Here is a 17,932-nt window from a genome sequence, read left to right as displayed (position 1 = left end):
GGCCCTTCTCTCTACCTGCACCAGGTGCAGTCCTTGTCAGCATTCCACTTCGGATGCTGATGGTGACCAGAGTGCCATGCTCCGAGCACACACCAAGTGCAAGCAGTGCAAAGAGCTTTACAAGCAGCATCTCATGTGAACAACCCCGCAAAGTTGCCTCTTACTCTTCTGTGTAGGGGGCCTGTGCTGGGCACACAGGAGGTGCTCACGGGATATAGGTGGAAGGGATTTGCACACCAGAATCAGGAGGGAGTTGACAGATTAGCCCCTTTCCAGGTAAGGAAACACGCCCAGAGAGAAGCAGGGGCTTCTGGAAAGTAGCAGCAGGCCCATCCCCACCGCCCAGCCGCCCCTCACCGTATGGCCTCGATCCACTGGTCCCGCTCCTTGGCGCTGGCGGCTGAGATCCGGTAGGATTCGTGCTTGCCCTCCACCACCTTGCCATCGCCATCTGTCTTGCAGGCCTTTATCTTCTGGCCCTGGCAGCTGGGGTTGTAGAGCTCCAGGCAGAACTGGGGGAGGCGGCAGGTGAGGACAGGGCGGGGGTGTGAGGAGCGGGCGGCTGTGGCCACCACACCCTCTGCCTGGCTCACAGGTGCCCTCTCACGCCCTCCTGGGACCTCAGACCCTGGGGCAGGTCAATGTCATCAAAAGGGCACAGCCTCAGTTGTCACGCAGAGCCTGACTCTGACATTGGCTGGGTGGCCTTGAGTAAGTCACTGCTCCTCTCTGAGCCTTAGTCTCCCCATCTGTGGAACGGGGGTTTTATGGAGATTGGTGGATAGAATGAGCCTGGCACACACTAAGTGCTCAGTGTGTGCCAGGATCTCAGAGAAAAAGTGTCTCTTGGGAGTGGGGTGTGTCCTGCAAGGGATGGGGGGTGGGGGCACTTGTCAGCTTGTTTGAATGTCTAGTCCTCCCCTAGCTGGCCTGTCTTAGGAAACCCCTCAGCAACTCTGGCCTCAGGCTCCCACCCCGACACCTACTGGTTTCTTGGGGTCATCCACCTTCTGGACTGAGAGGTTCTCAAGTGGTATGATCCCTCGTGGCTCCTTGTCCTGCAGGGGGAGGGGAGGGAAGAGCAAAGTCAGCACGTGGAACCTGGAGACTAAGGGCAGGGTGTGAACTCTTAGGGGTCCCAAACCCAAAGAGGAGTGGACCCATCTTCCCAATCTCTGTCTAGCCCCAGAGAGTGGCGGGGAAAAGCCTTGGCTGGGAGCTAAATGAGCTGTCTTTAAGCCCTGGCTGTGCCTCGAACCTTGGCCCAGCCCCTCCTTATCTGTGCACCTCAGTTTCCCATCTTTAAAATGGTCCCCAAGCTCTGTTAGTTGACTGCGCCGGTGGGAAGGGGGATAGTTGGGAGGGGCAGGGTCAGGGTGGGACTCAGGGGACCCAAGCTCACGGTGGTAAACTCAAAGTAGTAGAGGCAGTTGTCAGTTAGGATGAACCAGCGCCGTTTCCACGTCTTCACACGGCCCCCTGTGAGAGGTGGATAGGCGGTCAGCCAGGTCCTGCCCTTCCCTGGGCCACCGACACTCTCCTTCCCCGGAAGAGCTGGGTCTCAGATACTTTCTCCTGGCTCTGACCTGAGTGTCCTAGCCCCCAGCCACTACCACTCCCCCCTCATCCATCCTTCCTCATTCAAAAACCTTAACAGACTTTTCCTGAGCTTCCTGACTGGGCATTCAAAGCTCCCCTATGGTCAGACCCCAGGACGGCAACTTGCTATTCTCTGCACTTTCCTGCCACTGTCAGCCCTGGGCTCATGCCTTGGCCTGCTCCCTGCCTGGCGCTGTGCTAAGCATCTCATCTTTTATTTGCCTGGCACTGTTCTAGAGGTTTTAAACAAGTATTTACTTATTAATCCCATTACCACCTCTGAGGAGGGGGCCATTATCAACTCTCCCTGAGATGAGGAAACTGAGGCACAAAGAGGCTAAATTACCTGTCTAAGGACCCACAGCAAAGCGTCCTGACTCTAGAGCCCAAGCTCTTGGCCATTTGGCTACAAATTTAACCTTCCCAGTGATTATTATTCCATTTCACAGCTGCAGAAACTGAGGCTGAGGAACCTGAGCACAGGCACATGGGTGGAGGAGCTGGGCTTTGAACCCAGCGCTGTGTGTGGGCTCCAGAGGCCCCTCCCGTGCCTGAATTGGGCTGAGAGCAAGTGGTTGGGGCAGGAGAGAGGCCAGCGGTCTGTAGGGGAGGGACAGACTGGGAAGTAGGCGTGGAGAGATGGGGGGCTCAGATGGGCATCTGAGGGGTGTTGGGCAGAACTGACACAGTGTCAGGCACACAGGAGGTTCAAGAGGCCATCCACGTGAGGACCCTGCTCCAACATGAGGAGTCCAACGTCACCTGCTTCCAAAGACCACTGCCCTTGGCTGGGCCGCCCCTGCCCCAGAGCCTTCCGGGGAGTGTGTGGGAGGCAGGGGCCGATGGCTGGGGCCTGCGGTTTCCCTGCCAGAGCCTGCAGCGCTGTTGCTGCAGCACCCGCCACCGCAGTGCCCACCCACAGCTCCTCTTGCAGGGCTGAGGCCCTGACACTGCTCCTGGGGGCAGGCCCTCCCGCCCCCCAGGCATCTTGTGGGCAGGGTCCCCTGAGTCACATCCTGCCACACACCCTCCCCTCCTTCAGGGGCACCCAGCTCTCCCCCCACCAACATCTGCCACTTGCTGGCCGTGTGGCCTCGGGAAGGTGCTCTAACCTCTCTGAGCCTTGGCTTCCTCAGAATGCCAACCCAAAGGCAGGGCTGAACAAGGGCCAGCACCTTGCCTGCGCGCTTAGTAGGTCCTGAATAAATGGCAGTTCCCACCGAACCTCCTCAGCCCAGCCCTCTGGGGGGAGAAAAGGAAAAGCAGCTGATGTGTTTGTCTGTGGATCTGTGTGTCTCTCGTACCTGAATTCCAGCTCGCCTGCCTCTCCCCGCCGCCTCCCCCTCATTCCCAGGATGGGGGCAGAGTGGGGCTGTGGGGTCAGGACCTGAGGCTGGCCTGATTCCACCCCTGAGGCTGCATGGAGTGTATATGCATGTCAGCGTGTGTGCAGGCGTGTGCATGAGTGTGCAGGCATGTCAGCACGTGTGCAGGCGTGTGCAGGCATGTCAGCGCGTGTGCAGGCGTGTGCATGAGTGTGCAGGCATGTCAGCACGTGTGCATGAGTGTGCATGAGTGTGCAGGCACGTGCATGAGTGTGCAGGCATGTCAGCGTGTGTGCCTATGTGTGCATGAATGCGTGTCTGTGCCAGCAGGTGCATGTTTCAGCATGTGGGTCTGCGTGTGCGTGTGTATACAGGCAAGTCAGCACATGTGCAGGCGTGTGCATGAGTGTGCATGCCAGCACATGTGCTGGCGTGTGTGTGCATCAGTGGCACACACGCGGGCGTCGGTGGGCGCCTACTGGCCTCTCACCCAGCTTCAGCAGCCAGCCCTCGCGGTCCGGGTTGAAGAAGGTGTGAGTGAGGTCATTGCCGTCGTCCTCTGGGATGGAGAAGGGCTCACTCTTGATGCTGTCAAAGAGGTTCTGCAGAGAGAAGGGAGGAAGGATCTGCTGTGACGGCCATCCACCCCAGTGTGGGGCTTGGGCCAGCCTGACCTGTGTGGCTGTGGGCAGGTCACCCCACCTCTGGGCCAACTTCTTCCTCTCTTGCTAGCTCATGGCTGGCTCCTGGGTCCCTCTCGGTAAAACCCCCCTGGTTCCCCAGGCTGACTTTGTGCCCTGTCTCTCACCGGGGCTGGCCTTGCCCACCCTCCAGTGTCACGTCTTCCCCCAGACCATTTGCTCCTGTCGGGCAGAGGAAGTGAAGGTCAGTGTCTCAGAAAGGCCACCCTGCTGCCCCGCCTGTGAGCCCCCACGGTCTGTCAGTACTTTAACATGTTGGGACAAAAGCACTGGCTTTGGAATCAGACAGCCTGGGTGAAAACCCCAGCTCAGTCACTCAATGGCTGTGTGACTTTGGGCAAGCCTCTCAACCTCTCTGAGCTGCTGTGCCCTCATCTGAAAAACGGATAGAGCACTGCTGACCTCCTAGTGTTCTGGGGGAGAAAATGGACCACGCAGGAGTCAGAAGCCCCTCCTCTCTCCCCAAGTCAAGGGAAAGGTGGTGAGGAGGGAGTACACCCACTGCCTCTCCCTATTCCCTTTGTCCTGACTACCCAGAGCTGCTCTTTCAGGGCAGATGAGTGAGTTCTGGACTGTCACCCCTCTGTCTGGGAGTGTTGGAGACAAGGACACTGTGGCTGGGACCCATACACCCCGTACACATTTTTACCTGTGCAGGTGCACACATGCACACACACACATGCAGCCAGAGTCAGGGCCTACTTGGACAATGCCCATGGGGCAGGGTCCCCTCCTCTGTTCAGGTGCAATAGCAGAGTCCCCAGGTACACCCCCAGGCAGGGGTGACATAGATAAGTGGGGCTTGTACAGAGGAGCTGCCAGGGAGGAGGGGGATGGGCTGCCCCATGTAGAGAGGACCAGCAGAAGGAGAGACTCAGGGGTGGGGTGCTGATCTGGGCTCTCAAAGGCCCTTCTGCTAGGCAGAGGGAAGTGACCCCTGCCTGGGGGCCAAATGTGGGGCTGGGGGAGGAATTCCCAGGAAGCAGATTTCAGTTCTCCATGGAGAACTTTCTAGCAATTAGAGTTGCTGAAATACAGACGGAGTGACCTCATAGCGTAATGAGCTCCTTGTCACTGGAGGTATGCAAGCCAGGGCTGAGGACCTCCTAGTGGGTGTGTTGTAGATGTGAGTGCTGGATCACGCCTGTGTTTTCTGAACCCCCCCTCCTCCACCAAGAGGACTGGGGTTCCATGAACAACCTACCGGGATTTCCAAGTATTTCGAAAAAACAGATTGAAAACTGTTTCTTTCTACTTGTTAAAACCAGACCCAGTATTGTGTCTCCATTGATAAGATAATTAAATCATTTCCTTTGGTTGCTTTTGTGTGTGCTGCTGTTCAAATGGTTTCCAGATTTTTAAATGAAAAATTTCGCAAGTATTGTTTGATTCCTCAGATTTTAGAAATGGTGTTTGTTGGTTTTTAAGGTCCATTTTGGTCTGAGATCTCAGAGGTGCTGGCCTGATGCCTGTTTTCCTGGGCTTGATGGAGGTGGGGGTGCAACCCTGGCCATGGGCATGTAGGGTGGGGAGGAGCAGGGGCCAATTTCTCTTTCTACACCCCTTAGAACAGTCTAGAAGCCCTCCTTCCCCCTCCTATCCAGGGCCAGCCCAGCCCTGAGAATTCCCAAGCAGTGTTTGCTGGCTGTTTGAACAAGGGCCTGCCGCAGGAAGTCCTGTCAGCAAAGCTGTCACCAAAGAAATATTTGGAAGTCCAAGGAGGCAGGCAGGGGCAGAGAGGGGGCCTCAGACCCACAAAACCCACAGGGGGACCCAGCAGTTTCTGCGGTCTTCTTATCAGCGCGTACATTCTGCCCCCACAAAGAAAAGAGCTCAGTTCACCCACATTTCCTGAACCTTATAAACACCAACCTTTCCTCTGTAAGAACACATCCCCATCAAACCACTGGGCCCAGCTGTCTCATCCCGCTGGGTGGACGTGGTCAGAAACACAGTTGGCTCCTCCCAGTGGTTCTGCTGGCCCTGCGTCCCTCTGGTCCCCCTCTTCCTCCAACTTTCCTCTCCCTGACTTTCTGTCCAGATTGCTCAGGAGGGCTGCCACCCCCTCCCCCAAGCTCCAGGAGTGGGTGAGTGACTCATGTCTTAGCCAATCAGAGCATTTCATCCTATTGACCTCAGGGAGGGTCATGTGACCCCAGCCAGCCCATAAGCCTTAATTCTGGGACTTTTTGTTCCAACTGCTGAGAAAGAAGATTGCTACATAAGATGGAAGCCTGGAGCTGCTTGGCCCTCTCTGCCACTACTTGAGGAGAGCCTGCTGAGGGGGAAGCCAAGATGGAGGAAAGAGGAACTGAGTCCTGATGTCATTGAGCACCAGGATCTAGCTGAGCCTGAAGTGAAACTGATCATTGATTTTTTTCAGTTACAGGAGCAGATATTCTCCTAGTTAAGAAGTAGTTGGAAGGTGGGAAAAACAGCCACATCCTCTACCCCCAAATCTTGCCCTGTGGTCTCCGCAGAGGGAAGGGCTCCAGAGTCAGACAGTCATGGGCTCGAATCTAGACTCCTCACAGACTAGGAGACCGCTGGCCAGCTACCTCTCTTTGAGCTCAACTCCCTTAGCTGTAAACGGAGGATGGTAGCTGCTGCCTAAGGTTGTCGGAAGGACTTAATGAGACAAAGTGCTTAGTTAGAACTGTGTCCTGTACACGGTCAGTTCTGATAACCGGCTGCCCTCGCCAGTATTATGATTGTTTACACCACTCTGCCTGGAGTCCCTGGATGGTGCAAATGGTGAAGCACTCGGCTGCTAACCCAAAGGTTGGAGGTTCTAGTTCACCCAGAGGCGCTTGTAAGAAAGGCCTAGTGATCCACTTCTGAAAAAATCAGTCATTGAAAACCCTGTGGGGTACAATACTACTGTGGCACACATGGGGTCACCGTGAGTTGGAATTGACTTGACTGCAACTGGTTTGGTTCCCTCCCATCAGGACATCTGGGACCAGAGGCACACGAAGCACAGCACAGCCAGTTAAAATGGCAAAGCCTTGAGTCTCCAAGCCCTGGGGGAGTTGCCCAGGGTTCCCGAGGCTCCCTGTTAATCTTCGCCTGCAGCTGTTATGCCTTATACCCCTTCTGGCAGTGACAAGTTGTGAGTCCTGGGAAGCGATCAGATGGGAGTCCTGAACCCGCTGCTGTCTGAGCGGATGGGAAGACCTAGGACAGCAGGGTCCTCCGGTGGGAGGAGTGGGCCCCTGGGGGCTGGCCACTGAGGCCGCCGCTTAGGCTGGGCCAGGTGGTCTGATCCCCTGCTGCTCTTGGGGAGGGGTGGATCCAGAACTCTCCTGGCGGGGGCAGTGTGTGTGCACGTGTGTGTGTGTGTGTGTGTGTGTGTGTGTGTGTGTGTGTGTGTTGGGGCAGGGGAAGGATGATGGGTGGTAGAAGCCTGATGACACCCCTCCCTCTGCCTGCTCTCCCTGAGATGCTGGGTGAAGCAGCCTGGTCTGGAAACCAGTGGGGCAGGGGCTTGGACAAGGACCCAGGAGCCTGGCTGCCAACTGCAGAAGGCTCCTGGGCTGGCAGGCTGTTCCCCTGCCTGGGCCTCAGTTTCCCCACCTGTAACAGAAAATGGTGGAGAGTCCTCCCGTGTTCTTGTCTTCTCTCCTTTCCCTCCTCCACCCTTGTCTCCCTCTGGCTCTCTCAAGGTGAGTGGTTCCTCTCTCAGCATTTCTAGGTTCCTGCCAAGTGCCAGGTGCTCCATGTGCTTTATCTCAAGAGAGGACAAGCTGAGGTCAGTGTCGTTAACCCCCTTCGCAGATGAGGAAACCGAGGCTCACGCCCAAGGTCACGCAGCTAAGGGCAGAGCTGGGGTTTGACCTCCCATCCACCTGCCTGCACCCCCACTCCCGATATGCACCTGTCATGGTCTGCATGTCCTTGGCTTGACCTCTCTTGAGGTAAAGTATCTGTGGAAATTTAATTTTCACAAACCCAGCCATTTAAAAACGTTCTGTTGTCGGCAGGGCCCACGCTGGAGTCACACCACGGAGAATCCTTCTGCGAAGTGGTGAACTTTGAATACCTGAACGTGCTTAAAAGCTGAGTCCTGGCTTTACACAAGGGGAAAATGAGGCCCAGAGAGGGGGCAAGACCACCCCCAAATCAACACGTGGAAGCTTTGAATGGCAAGGTCCAAGCCTGTGTGTGGTTCTCTTTGACCATGCCCCAGGAAGTTTCTGGCTTAATGAGCCACTCCACCTACCAGGCACTTTGCTAAGATACCTGACATTTCTCATTAATCCAATGAGCCGGGGGCTGAGAGAGGTCAAGCCACTTACCCAATGCCACAGAGGCCTAAAGCGGTGTGGCCAGGACTTGGATGTGGCTATGTCTCCCGCGTTCTCTTCTTTTCCCTACCAGGTGCCTGCCTCTCCCAGCTTCCCAACTGACCTCCCAGGTGGAATCTAAATTCAATTGAGATATCAGAGACGAAAGCTGTATGAGAAGAAACTTACAAGCTCTAGACAAGTGCAGCACACTGTTATTAACAAAAGGCTTGAATTGGGAAAAATACCTAAGGAAGGGGAAGCTGAAGAAGGCTCACTGATGGCTGAGCACAATAATGGGGGCCCCTCAGCATCAACCAGGGCTGGTGCTGCAGATGTAATGAACTCAGTACCTGCCAGACAGGTGTGCCCTGCTCTGTGCCACCAGCAGCACAAATGAGGAGCCTTACCGATTCTCCAAGGCTTCTTATGTCTCAGGTGTTTGGCTAAGTGCTCTGCATTTGATTAATTATCCCTAATGGTGACACAAGCCACCATTTAGAGCCTGTGCTATACACCTGGCAGAGATGATGCCCTTTACATTATTTTTTAATTACTACCCACGGTAGCTCTGTGACACAGGTGTTATTATCCCCATTCTTCTGGTTGAGGGAATGGTGGCTTGGAGAGGGTGAGTAACGGCCAAGGTCACCCAGCAGACCTTGGGGAGATGGGATTTGGCTTGGACAGTCACCCCATCCCCCAACCAATGATGAACTTTTTCTTCTAGGGATCAAGTCAGGTGGTGGGCTAGGGGTATCGTAGTTCTCAAACATGGGGGCCACCAGAATCATTTAAGACCCAGGCTCCAGTCCAGGCTTCTAAGGCAGGAGGTGGATAGGGTGCTAAGAAGGGTGCTAAGGAGGGTGGATAGAGTGCACCCTCCTCTCCTTCCTGCTGCGCCCAACCTTGGAGGGGACTAGTCCTTGAACTGTCACTTCCTGTTTGCTCCCCCAGCCTCGGAATCTTTCACTCCCGGTTTTTTACAAACTGTTCTTAGCTCTCTGCTGTAGGAAGCAGGAAGAGCCTGAGGCTGCCACTTGAAGCCCTGGCCCTTTGGCCTGACCCACTGCCCATCACCATCCACACACACCCGTACCCCAGACACACACACTAGACACTCTCCCATTTCCCAACCAGGCCAGTCCTGGGTTCTGGCAGCTTCCTCTTTTTAGAATGTCCTTTCCCTGCTTCTCCTCTGGGAAAACTCCTATTCAACCGTCAAGGCCCAGTTCAAACATCACCTCCTCTGTGAAGTCCTCCAGGAGCCCACCCTTCCCCCTACCCCGAGGAGAATTCTAGCAATGTCCTCTGTGTCTCCATAGCTGTGTTCTGTGATCAGCACAGCATGACTCATGAAGGACTTGTTAGTCACATCTTTATCATCTCCCCATCAGACCCAAATGTGGGCAGGGTAGGGCCTGTGGTTGATTCATCCCCGGGTTCCCCGTACCAGGTGCCCAGCTTGGTACATTGTGGTGGGGTGAGGGAGGATTTGGTGGGGAGACACCAGGCCTGGGTTCTGCTTGATTCTGCCATGGGCTAACGTGTGCCTTGAGGAGGACCTCAGTCTTCTGCTCTCTAAAAGGACCTGAGCACAGAGTTTGAGGACTTTTGACTCTGACACACTGAGATATGAATAATCTAGGATTCTACGAAATAGTGTGAAGGGAGGCTTCCCAGGGTACCCCAGGGGTCTAAGTCTGGGAGGACTATCCTGCGTGGTCTATCTCCCAACATCCTTCTCAAGATGGGCACTGGTCTTGGGAAGATCCATCACTGGACCAACCTCTTCTGTGATGGCCCATCTCAAGACAGTCACCAACCTGGGTGGTCCATCTCAGCACAGGCCCCTCTTGGAGTAGTCTATCTCAGAGAAGTCCCTCTTATGTGATTCATATTAGGACAAGTTTGTCTCAGGGTGGTCTGTCTCAGGACAGTCCTTGGAGTGGACTATCTCAGAGAAACCCCTCTTAGGTTGTCCATATAAGGGAAGTACTCCATGTACCCATCTAAAGACAGGTCCCCTTAGGATGGTCTATCTCAGCACAGTCCCCTCTCGTAAAAGCTCATCTCAGTACAGTCTCCTTTCACGATGACTACCTCAGCACAGGCCCTCTCTTGGGTAGTCTATCTCAGGATGGTCCTTTCTTGGAGTAGTCTATCTCAGCACAGGCTCCTTCTCTGAGTGGTCTATCTCAGACAGGGTCCTCTTGGAGTGGTCTATCTCAGACAGGCCCCTTTTGGAGTGGTCTATCTCAGCAGTCCCTTCTTCAAGTGGCCTATCTCAGGACAGGCCCTTCTTGGAGTGGTTTACCTCAGGAGGAGCCCCCTTGTGGCCCATCTCAGAGTAGCCTCTCTCAACACAGGCCCCCCCTCTCCGACTGGTCTATCTCAGACAGGGCCCTCTTGGAGTGGTCTATCTCAGGACAAGCACACTCTGTGAGTGGTCTATCTCAGCACAAGGCCCTCTTGAAGTGGTCTACCTCAGAGAGGCCCTTTATGGCTGCCTATCTAAGGGCAGGCCCTCTCAGAGGCCCATGGACTGTGCTGGGTGGCCACACCCCTCTTACCCGCAGCTGCTCCTCAGGCAGGTCGCTGCCGCCATTTATGCCACGGTTCATGGAGACAAAGCGCTCGAAGGGCGGCCTGTCCCGGACGTTGGGGTTGTGGAGGCTGGTGTTGAGCATAATGATGGAGAAGGACAGGACGTAGCAGGTGTCTGTGGAATGGGACAGCGGTCACAGTCCTGGCCCTGGTCACTCATCCCCTTGTCTGCCCTGACCCCTCCTCTGGGCCAAGAACCTGCTGCCCCTGCCCTGCCTCAGGGACCTGAAGGTCTGCCCCACCCTCCTGGCTTGGTGCTTGAGGCCCAGCCTTGCCTCCCACTCTTTACTGAGCTCCCCACAAGCTTCAGTGGTCCTGTTCCGTTCCCCCCGGTGCCCTCCCACGCTGCTGCGCCTTGGTTTACGCTGGGTTCCCTGCCGGGCATGCCCCACCCTTCCCTTTTCTGCCTATTTAAACCCGCTAAACCCGTGCTCTCTTTCGGCTCTGGCCCAGCCCTCCTCCCGCAGAGCCCTTCCAGCCCCCCTGCCCACTCTGTTCTCTGCCTGCTTGGAACTCAGAGAACATTTATTGTTGGCAACACTCTTCAGGGCTTAATCACGCGCTGCTTTATAATCCTGCTGGCATTATGGGTCGTGGGGCCGAGCTCCGGCTCCATTCTTCAGGCTTCACGTGCTTGGGAGGCAGGCTGGGCTGATGGCTTGGGCGGGGGAGATTGCTCTCTGGGTCTTTCGTGGTGCATTTAGGCCTGGATCCAGAGCCAGGGAAGCCCAACTGTGTCCCCAACTCTATCTGGTTGACCTTGAGGAAGTACCTGACTTCCCTGACTCAGGTTTATCTCTGAAGTAGCTTCCTGTTTTAGAACATCTCTGAGCCTACCTCTGACAGCAGTGGCACCTGGCATTGTTGGCACTTGTCCTGTGCTAAGCTCTTTGCAGCCCCAAGACAACCCTGTGAGGCAGGTACTGTCGTCGTTAGCTGCCAGAGTTGGCCCCTGACTCATGGCGACCCCCTGCACGACGGGATCAGACTATTGTAATCCACAGGGTTTTCATTGCCTGATTTTTCCAAAGAAGATCAACAGGCCTTTAGTCTGTCTTAGTCTGGCAGGAGCCATCAAAGTCTCAGAAGCATGAAACAGCCTGAGCACAGTGTAGGGAGAAGGAGGGCTAAAAGGAGATCAACAAAGGTCAGTCTCCAAGGTCTCCTCTGTACCTGCCCGCAAGGATGACCAACTGCCCATGCGGAGACGCTCAGAGGACAGGGTGGGAGAGGGGTCATTTTGGCTCTGAAGTTACAATAACGGCAATAGCCAATTCCGTTTATTGGGTGCTCCACTGGGTGCTAAGTGCTTGTCACCTAAAAAGCCATTTACTCCTTCTGTCAACTCTTTGAGGTCGCTACTATTCTTATCCATTCTTACAAAGTCGAACACAGACACAGGGAACTGAAGTGACTTGTCCAAGGACACACAGCCAAAAAGTGGTGGACTCAGGATTTAAACTCTGGTCTGCCTGACTCCAAAGTCTGCAGTATTGACCACTTTACTCACGGACTCATGTCCTCAGGACAAGGATCTTCCCCTGCCCAGTGCTTGAATGCCCTCCACAACATCCCCACCTCGCATTCCCACACTCTGGCCTTGGCTTGGTTCCCTCCACTGATGGGGAGCTCACTGCCTCATTACTTCACTAACAGGGATGGATTACCCAATAAGCAAGGTGTACATGGGCTTACTTGGGCTTACTTACCAATCTGTAGCACATGATTTCACCTGTTTTTCACCACATCTTTGAAAGTCATGGAAATCATGCACTATAGATTAGTAAGTGAACACAATTAAGCCTGTGCGTACCTTGCTTACCGTAAGCCAGTGCATACCTTTCTTCCTGGTTTATCTTTCTCTGCTCACTAACAGCCTATAGAATCTAATACACCTCCCTGGAGCTTTACCACCTGCATCTTTCGGAGACACAGAGACCGTGAGCCTGAGCCCCACGCACTCCTCCGCATATCCATGTTCAGGTTTCCAGACCCCTTGCCTCCCCTTCACTCAGCTCATGACACGCTCCAGCTTGAATACCTTCTAAAGCGCAATGTCTGGGACTCCCACATCAGCTCCCCTGATGTCCCCGAACACCCCTTCTAGACACTAGGCATGGAGAATGACCAAGTTGGCCGAGACCCTGCCCTCGTAGAACCCAAGAACCTGGTCCCCCAGGCCCCCGACCACCTAGATGCGGTGCTGGGCCATCAGCTCTCCTTCCAGGCCCTGCTCTCACACCCAGCAGTGTGTACTGATGGCTCTCACACTGACAGTGCCAGGAGATACACCCCTTTGTTTGTGCCCTACCCCGTCCTAAAGTGTGCATGATGATGGCCCCAGTGCCTAGGCTGTGCCACCGTCAAGGGCCAGGCCCCTGCCCCCTACCTCTGTCCCCTGGGTCGCTCACCTGAGGACCTGCCAAAAAAGCCTTTTTCCCCTTTGACCTCCTGGAGAACTCCTGTTCATCCTTCAAAACGCTGTTCAGACCCCGCCTCCTCCGGGAAGCCATCCTGGGCCTGCTGACTGCCCAGCCCCACCCTCAGGCAGGGCTGGTCACCCCTTACTGGTGTGGCTGCTGTTGCTACCCTAGCACTCGCACCCGGGGCCATCACATCCTGCCTTCTATTCCAAGGACCACACCCAAGGCAGCTCTGTACAACGAACACCCAACAGAGGGCCCGGTGTGGAGCTGGTGCTCAGCAAGGGCTCGGGAAGGAATCTGAGCTTCCAGGATCTTGGTGTGTGGGGCAGCCTTATGGTGTGGGCTGGCCATAGTGCCCTGGGAGGCAGATCAGAGCCTGGCAGTGCTGAAGGGGTTCCAAGTCCCAAGTCCCACCCTATGCCTGGCACCTGTGGACTGGAAGACGCCCGGGTTGCAGAGGCAGTATCGGGTGGCGAAGGTCTCCATCATTCGATCGATCTTCTGGGCCTCTCCCGGCAGCCGGAAGCTCCACAAAAACTGCCTGCAGGAGGAAGAGGGCCGCGGGCAGCCGGGGTGGTGGGGGTTCACGGTGGGACCCCCACCAGGCTCTGCCTGTCCCGGGCTCAGTCTCTCTATCCCACAAATGGGACAATCTGGACCTGTCGTGAGGCTCATGGGAGGGTTAAGTAGGGTTTGTCCTTGAGGGCACCAAACACATACAGCATATCCAAGAAATGGCCCGGAGCTGAGTGGGTCCTCTTCTCTGCACACACAAATCTCAGCACTGCTCACCGCCCAGCCCGCCTGAGCAGATGAGGAGGCCTCTGTCTGCCCCAGGCTCAGTGGCTCGCCTGGTCTGGCCGTTCAGCCCTGGGCTCTGACTGTGGTACTGGCAAGTGCCTTCCCCCACCTGGGCCTCCTGCCCTGGAGCTTAAGCTCCCCTTCTGCTCTGGAAGTCAGTGATTTCCACAGCTTTCTCGAAGTTCCCTGATGGCGAGGGCTGTTTCTGCTCCTCTCTTATCCCCTGCAGGCCTAGACAGGCCTGGGCACCTAGGAGCCGCTCAATAATGCCTTGTTGAATGAGTGAGTGAATGAATTAATGAATGAATATGGGAGACCCCCAAGCCACCTCTGCTATCCCTTAAAGAGCATGAGAGTTGAAGGAAAGGTCACGCTGCCTGAGTGGTGATGGCGTCTTCCTTCTTTGTCTAGCACATCTCTACTCACCCTTCAAAGCCCAAATCAAATGCCCCCTCTCGGGAGCCCTTCTTCTCGGTACCACCACCACCACCACCACCACGGTCATCAATACTTACTAAGCACTTACTATGGGTCAGTTCTAAGTACTTTCTCACTTAGTCCTCACAACCCTAGGAGGTGGGCACTATTATTATCCCTATTTTACACATGAGAAAACTGAGGCACAAAGGGGGTTTTTCGTGTGACCTGCCCAATGTTGGAAACCCTGGTGGCATGGTGGTTAAGAGCTGCAGTTGCTAACCAGAAGGCTGGCAGTTCAAATTCACCACAAGCTCCTTGGAAACCAGATGGGGAAGTTCTATTCTGTCCTCTAGGGTGACTATGAGTCAGAATCGATTCGACAGCAATGGGTTTGGTTCGGTTTTTTGGTTTGCCCAAGGTCACACGGCATCAGTGGCAGAGCTCGGATATGAACTGAGAAGTCGGGCTCTGGAGTTTGTGCTTCTAACCCATATACTGCACTGCTTCCATAGTTACAAAAATAAAAACAACAATAATGTAGTAATTTGAAAATACTAAGGAATATAAGTGTAATTCCTATTAAGTTGTAGTAATAAAATAAGTAAAGCAAGCACTAATCCAAAAAGTAATAGTCACGGGAGTGATAATAGTAGGGTAATAATGGTTTTCTGTGACTATAATGATTAAATGTGTTTATAACAATATAATAATTGTAACAGTGGCATAATGAGCCAGGCCCTGGTGTGGGCATTCTGCAGGTCTTATCTCACCTCACCCTACCTTTACCTACGAGGCAGGTGCTCTCATTAATCAATTGCTGCTCCTTGCTGCCTCCTCTTTGTTCCCACTCCCTTGTTTGTGCCCAACCCAGTCCTACAGTGTGCATGGTGATGCCCCCAGCCCCAAGGCTGTGTCACCCTCAAGGGTCAAGCCACTGGCCCCCCCAACCCCTGTCCCCTGGGTTGCTCACCTGAGGGCCTGGACGAGGTTGAGGTTGGCGAACTCATGGCAGTCCACAAAGGCCTGGAGGACCTGCAGATTGATGGGGTCCCTGGGAAGAGGGAGGGAGGGGCTGCTCTGTGCTCTGCCCCTTTGAGGGGGACACACTTGGGACCTTGCTGGCACCCACCTTCTGGAGGCGGCTGAGGCAAGGGGGTGGGAGAGGACAGGAGCGATGTCTTCTCCCCAGGGTCCAGCCACCATCTGTTCACATCTGTCCACTCCCCACCTCACACCCCTACGTGCACACACTCACATCTTCCCTTGTATATGCAGACCCCACCTACCCAGGACAGCCACCAGCACTGCTCTGGCCCAGGACAGGAGCACTGGCTTTGGAGTCAGCCTTCCCTGAGTTCAAATCCTCCCTCTGTTATTTCTTACCCGGGTGACCCTGCTCAAGCCACTTGACCTCCCCAAGCCCCTATGTCCTCTTCTGTAAAATGGAGATGACAATGCCTGCCCCCATTTCCTCCATCTCCCCAGTGCTAAGCCAGCTACCTGCATCCCCTGCTCACCCCAGTGGGAGGCATGAGTCCTCTGGGAGCCTGGGAGAAGGGTCTCTGGCTCTCTGGCCCAGCCCTGCCATAGCGACACACACCTGCCCACTGCCTGCCTGGGCCCTGGAGGTGAGCTCAGTTCAGGAGGAAAGAGTAAGAAGCACAAAGTGGTCCAGGGAGGCCGGGCCATGCTCCCTGGTCCTGTTCAACAGGAACAAGGTGGAGCTCTGACTGGCTGCTCATTTCACCTCCACCGCCACCACTGTGGCCCAAGCCTGGTCATTGCTCACCTGGGCAGCTGTAATGCCCTCCTCTCTGGTCTCCCTGCTCTACCCTGGTCTCTAACAGCCCTACCCTTCCTTCAGCAGCCAGATCAATCCTCTGTCCGGAACCATCCATGGATCCCCGCCTCGTCCCTCCACCTTTTTCCTTCCCTCACTGAACACGTGCCAGCCTCCCGGCCTTTGCGCTCCAGATGGCTCCATAGTTCCCTCCCTCACCTCCTGCACATTTCGGTCAAATGCCACCTTCTCTGTGAGACCCTTCTGGTCCATACTATTTAAAATCGCAGCCCCTGGTCCCCAACCCCGGCACTTCTAATCTCCCTTCTAGTGTCGTCACTAGGGTTGGTGTCACCCGGTGCAGTAACTCATGGTGTCACCCCCCCACCCCCCGCATGGACCTTCCCCTGTACCAGACCGTACAGAATCCTTAGTAATGTTTTTTGTACTAAGGTTTCCCATAAATTGTAATTCTCGTATATCACTCCTTCTTTTCCTTTAATTACTACTTCATTCTCAAAGAAGTTATTGATAAACGTTCACTGATGCTAATTACCACAATCTTGGGGCTAAAACATCAGAAAATTTGACAGAATCAGGGACTACACAAACACCAGTAGCAACAAAAACAGCAGCACACGCTTGTAGAGTGGGTGGAAGAAACCATGTGATTGGATGTGTCGTTGTAGTTGGGTAACAGTGACAGCTCTGACTGGGGGCATTAGAAAGTTCAAAAAGTGAACTGGCATAGAGTTTTAGCCTCGTGGGTGTATTGATCCATGTAAGCTGGGCTGATGAAAAATGTTTTTCTTGTTATAATTAACTAAAGGGATATTTTCATAGACAGTCATTTTGGTGTCATACCCTCTGACAGTGTCACCTGGTGAGGTCTGCACCCTCCACACTCCACTGGTGACACCACAGCTCCCTTCCTGCTTCTTCTTCTTTTTTTTTAATTCAGTAGAAGTTATAATTTTCTAACACATTTTGGAGACCTGGCAGCGCAGCAGTTAAGAGCTCAGCTGCTAACTGAAAGGTTGACTGTTCAAATCCACCAGCTGCTCATTGGAAACCGTATGGGACAGTGTTCCCCTGTCCTATTTTTTTTTTTTTTATAGGGTTGCTATGAGTCAGAATCAATTCGATGGCAACAGATTTTTTTTAACAGGTAACACAGTTTATGTATGATGGAATCTGTCACCCCAACAGAAGGGACCTCCCCAAGGGCAGGGGTTTTGTCTGTCTTGTTCGTTGGTGTAAATCCTGGCACACAGTAGATACTAAAAAATATGAATGTTGAATGAATGAATGGAAGAAGTGAATGAAGAGAGGCAGGCAGGCTTTGGTTCAGAATCTGGAAGGGGGTGGCCAGTTAGCTCCTCAAGCCCCAAGAGTTCTTACTTTCCTGACATAGTTCATTCACTCACTCACCACACACCACACACACACACACAACACATACCACACACACCACACACATACAATACTCACACCACACACCACACACACACTACACACACACAATACGCACACCACACACACACCACACACACCACACACACACCACACACACACACCACACACACACTACGCACACCACACACACAACACACACACACACCACACACACACTACGCACACCACACACACAACACACACACAACACACACAATATGCACACCGCACACACACCACACACACACCACACACACCACACACACAACATACACACAATACGCACACCACACACACGTCTACCTACACCTGTCCACCCTCATTCCCTGACTCCCTCTTTTTTTTCTTTATAATTTATGTTATTTATTTTTCGTTGTTGTTAAGAATATACACAGTAAACACATACACTCATTCAAGTTTCTACATGTACAATTCAGTGACATTGATCACGTTCTTTGAGTTGTGTAACCATTCCCACCCTCCTTTTCTGAGTTGTTCCTCCCCCGTTAACATAAACTCACTGCCCCTTAAG

At 54.0% G+C, this 17,932-nt stretch overlaps 1 protein-coding gene across 3 annotated transcripts in view; it reads right to left on the bottom strand.

Moving 5' to 3' along the window:
• Positions 1–17,932, bottom strand: part of CYTH4 (cytohesin 4) — a 38,819-nt gene that overhangs the window by 2,766 nt on the left and 18,121 nt on the right. For all 3 annotated transcript variants that reach the window (XM_049884368.1, XM_049884370.1, XM_049884371.1), the window contains 7 exons: positions 15,136–15,216; positions 13,373–13,485; positions 10,485–10,633; positions 3,415–3,526; positions 1,403–1,479; positions 987–1,058; positions 358–512 (listed from right to left, as the gene is read on the bottom strand). In XM_049884368.1, coding sequence (XP_049740325.1) covers positions 358–512; positions 987–1,058; positions 1,403–1,479; positions 3,415–3,526; positions 10,485–10,633; positions 13,373–13,485; positions 15,136–15,216 — 759 coding nt within the window. The remainder of the gene's footprint in view (positions 1–357; positions 513–986; positions 1,059–1,402; positions 1,480–3,414; positions 3,527–10,484; positions 10,634–13,372; positions 13,486–15,135; positions 15,217–17,932) is intronic.

Source organism: Elephas maximus, chromosome 4 (assembly GCF_024166365.1).
Source record: "Elephas maximus indicus isolate mEleMax1 chromosome 4, mEleMax1 primary haplotype, whole genome shotgun sequence".
Classification (NCBI taxonomy): Eukaryota; Metazoa; Chordata; class Mammalia; order Proboscidea; family Elephantidae; genus Elephas; species Elephas maximus.
This window is presented reverse-complemented; position numbering and strand designations above follow the sequence as displayed.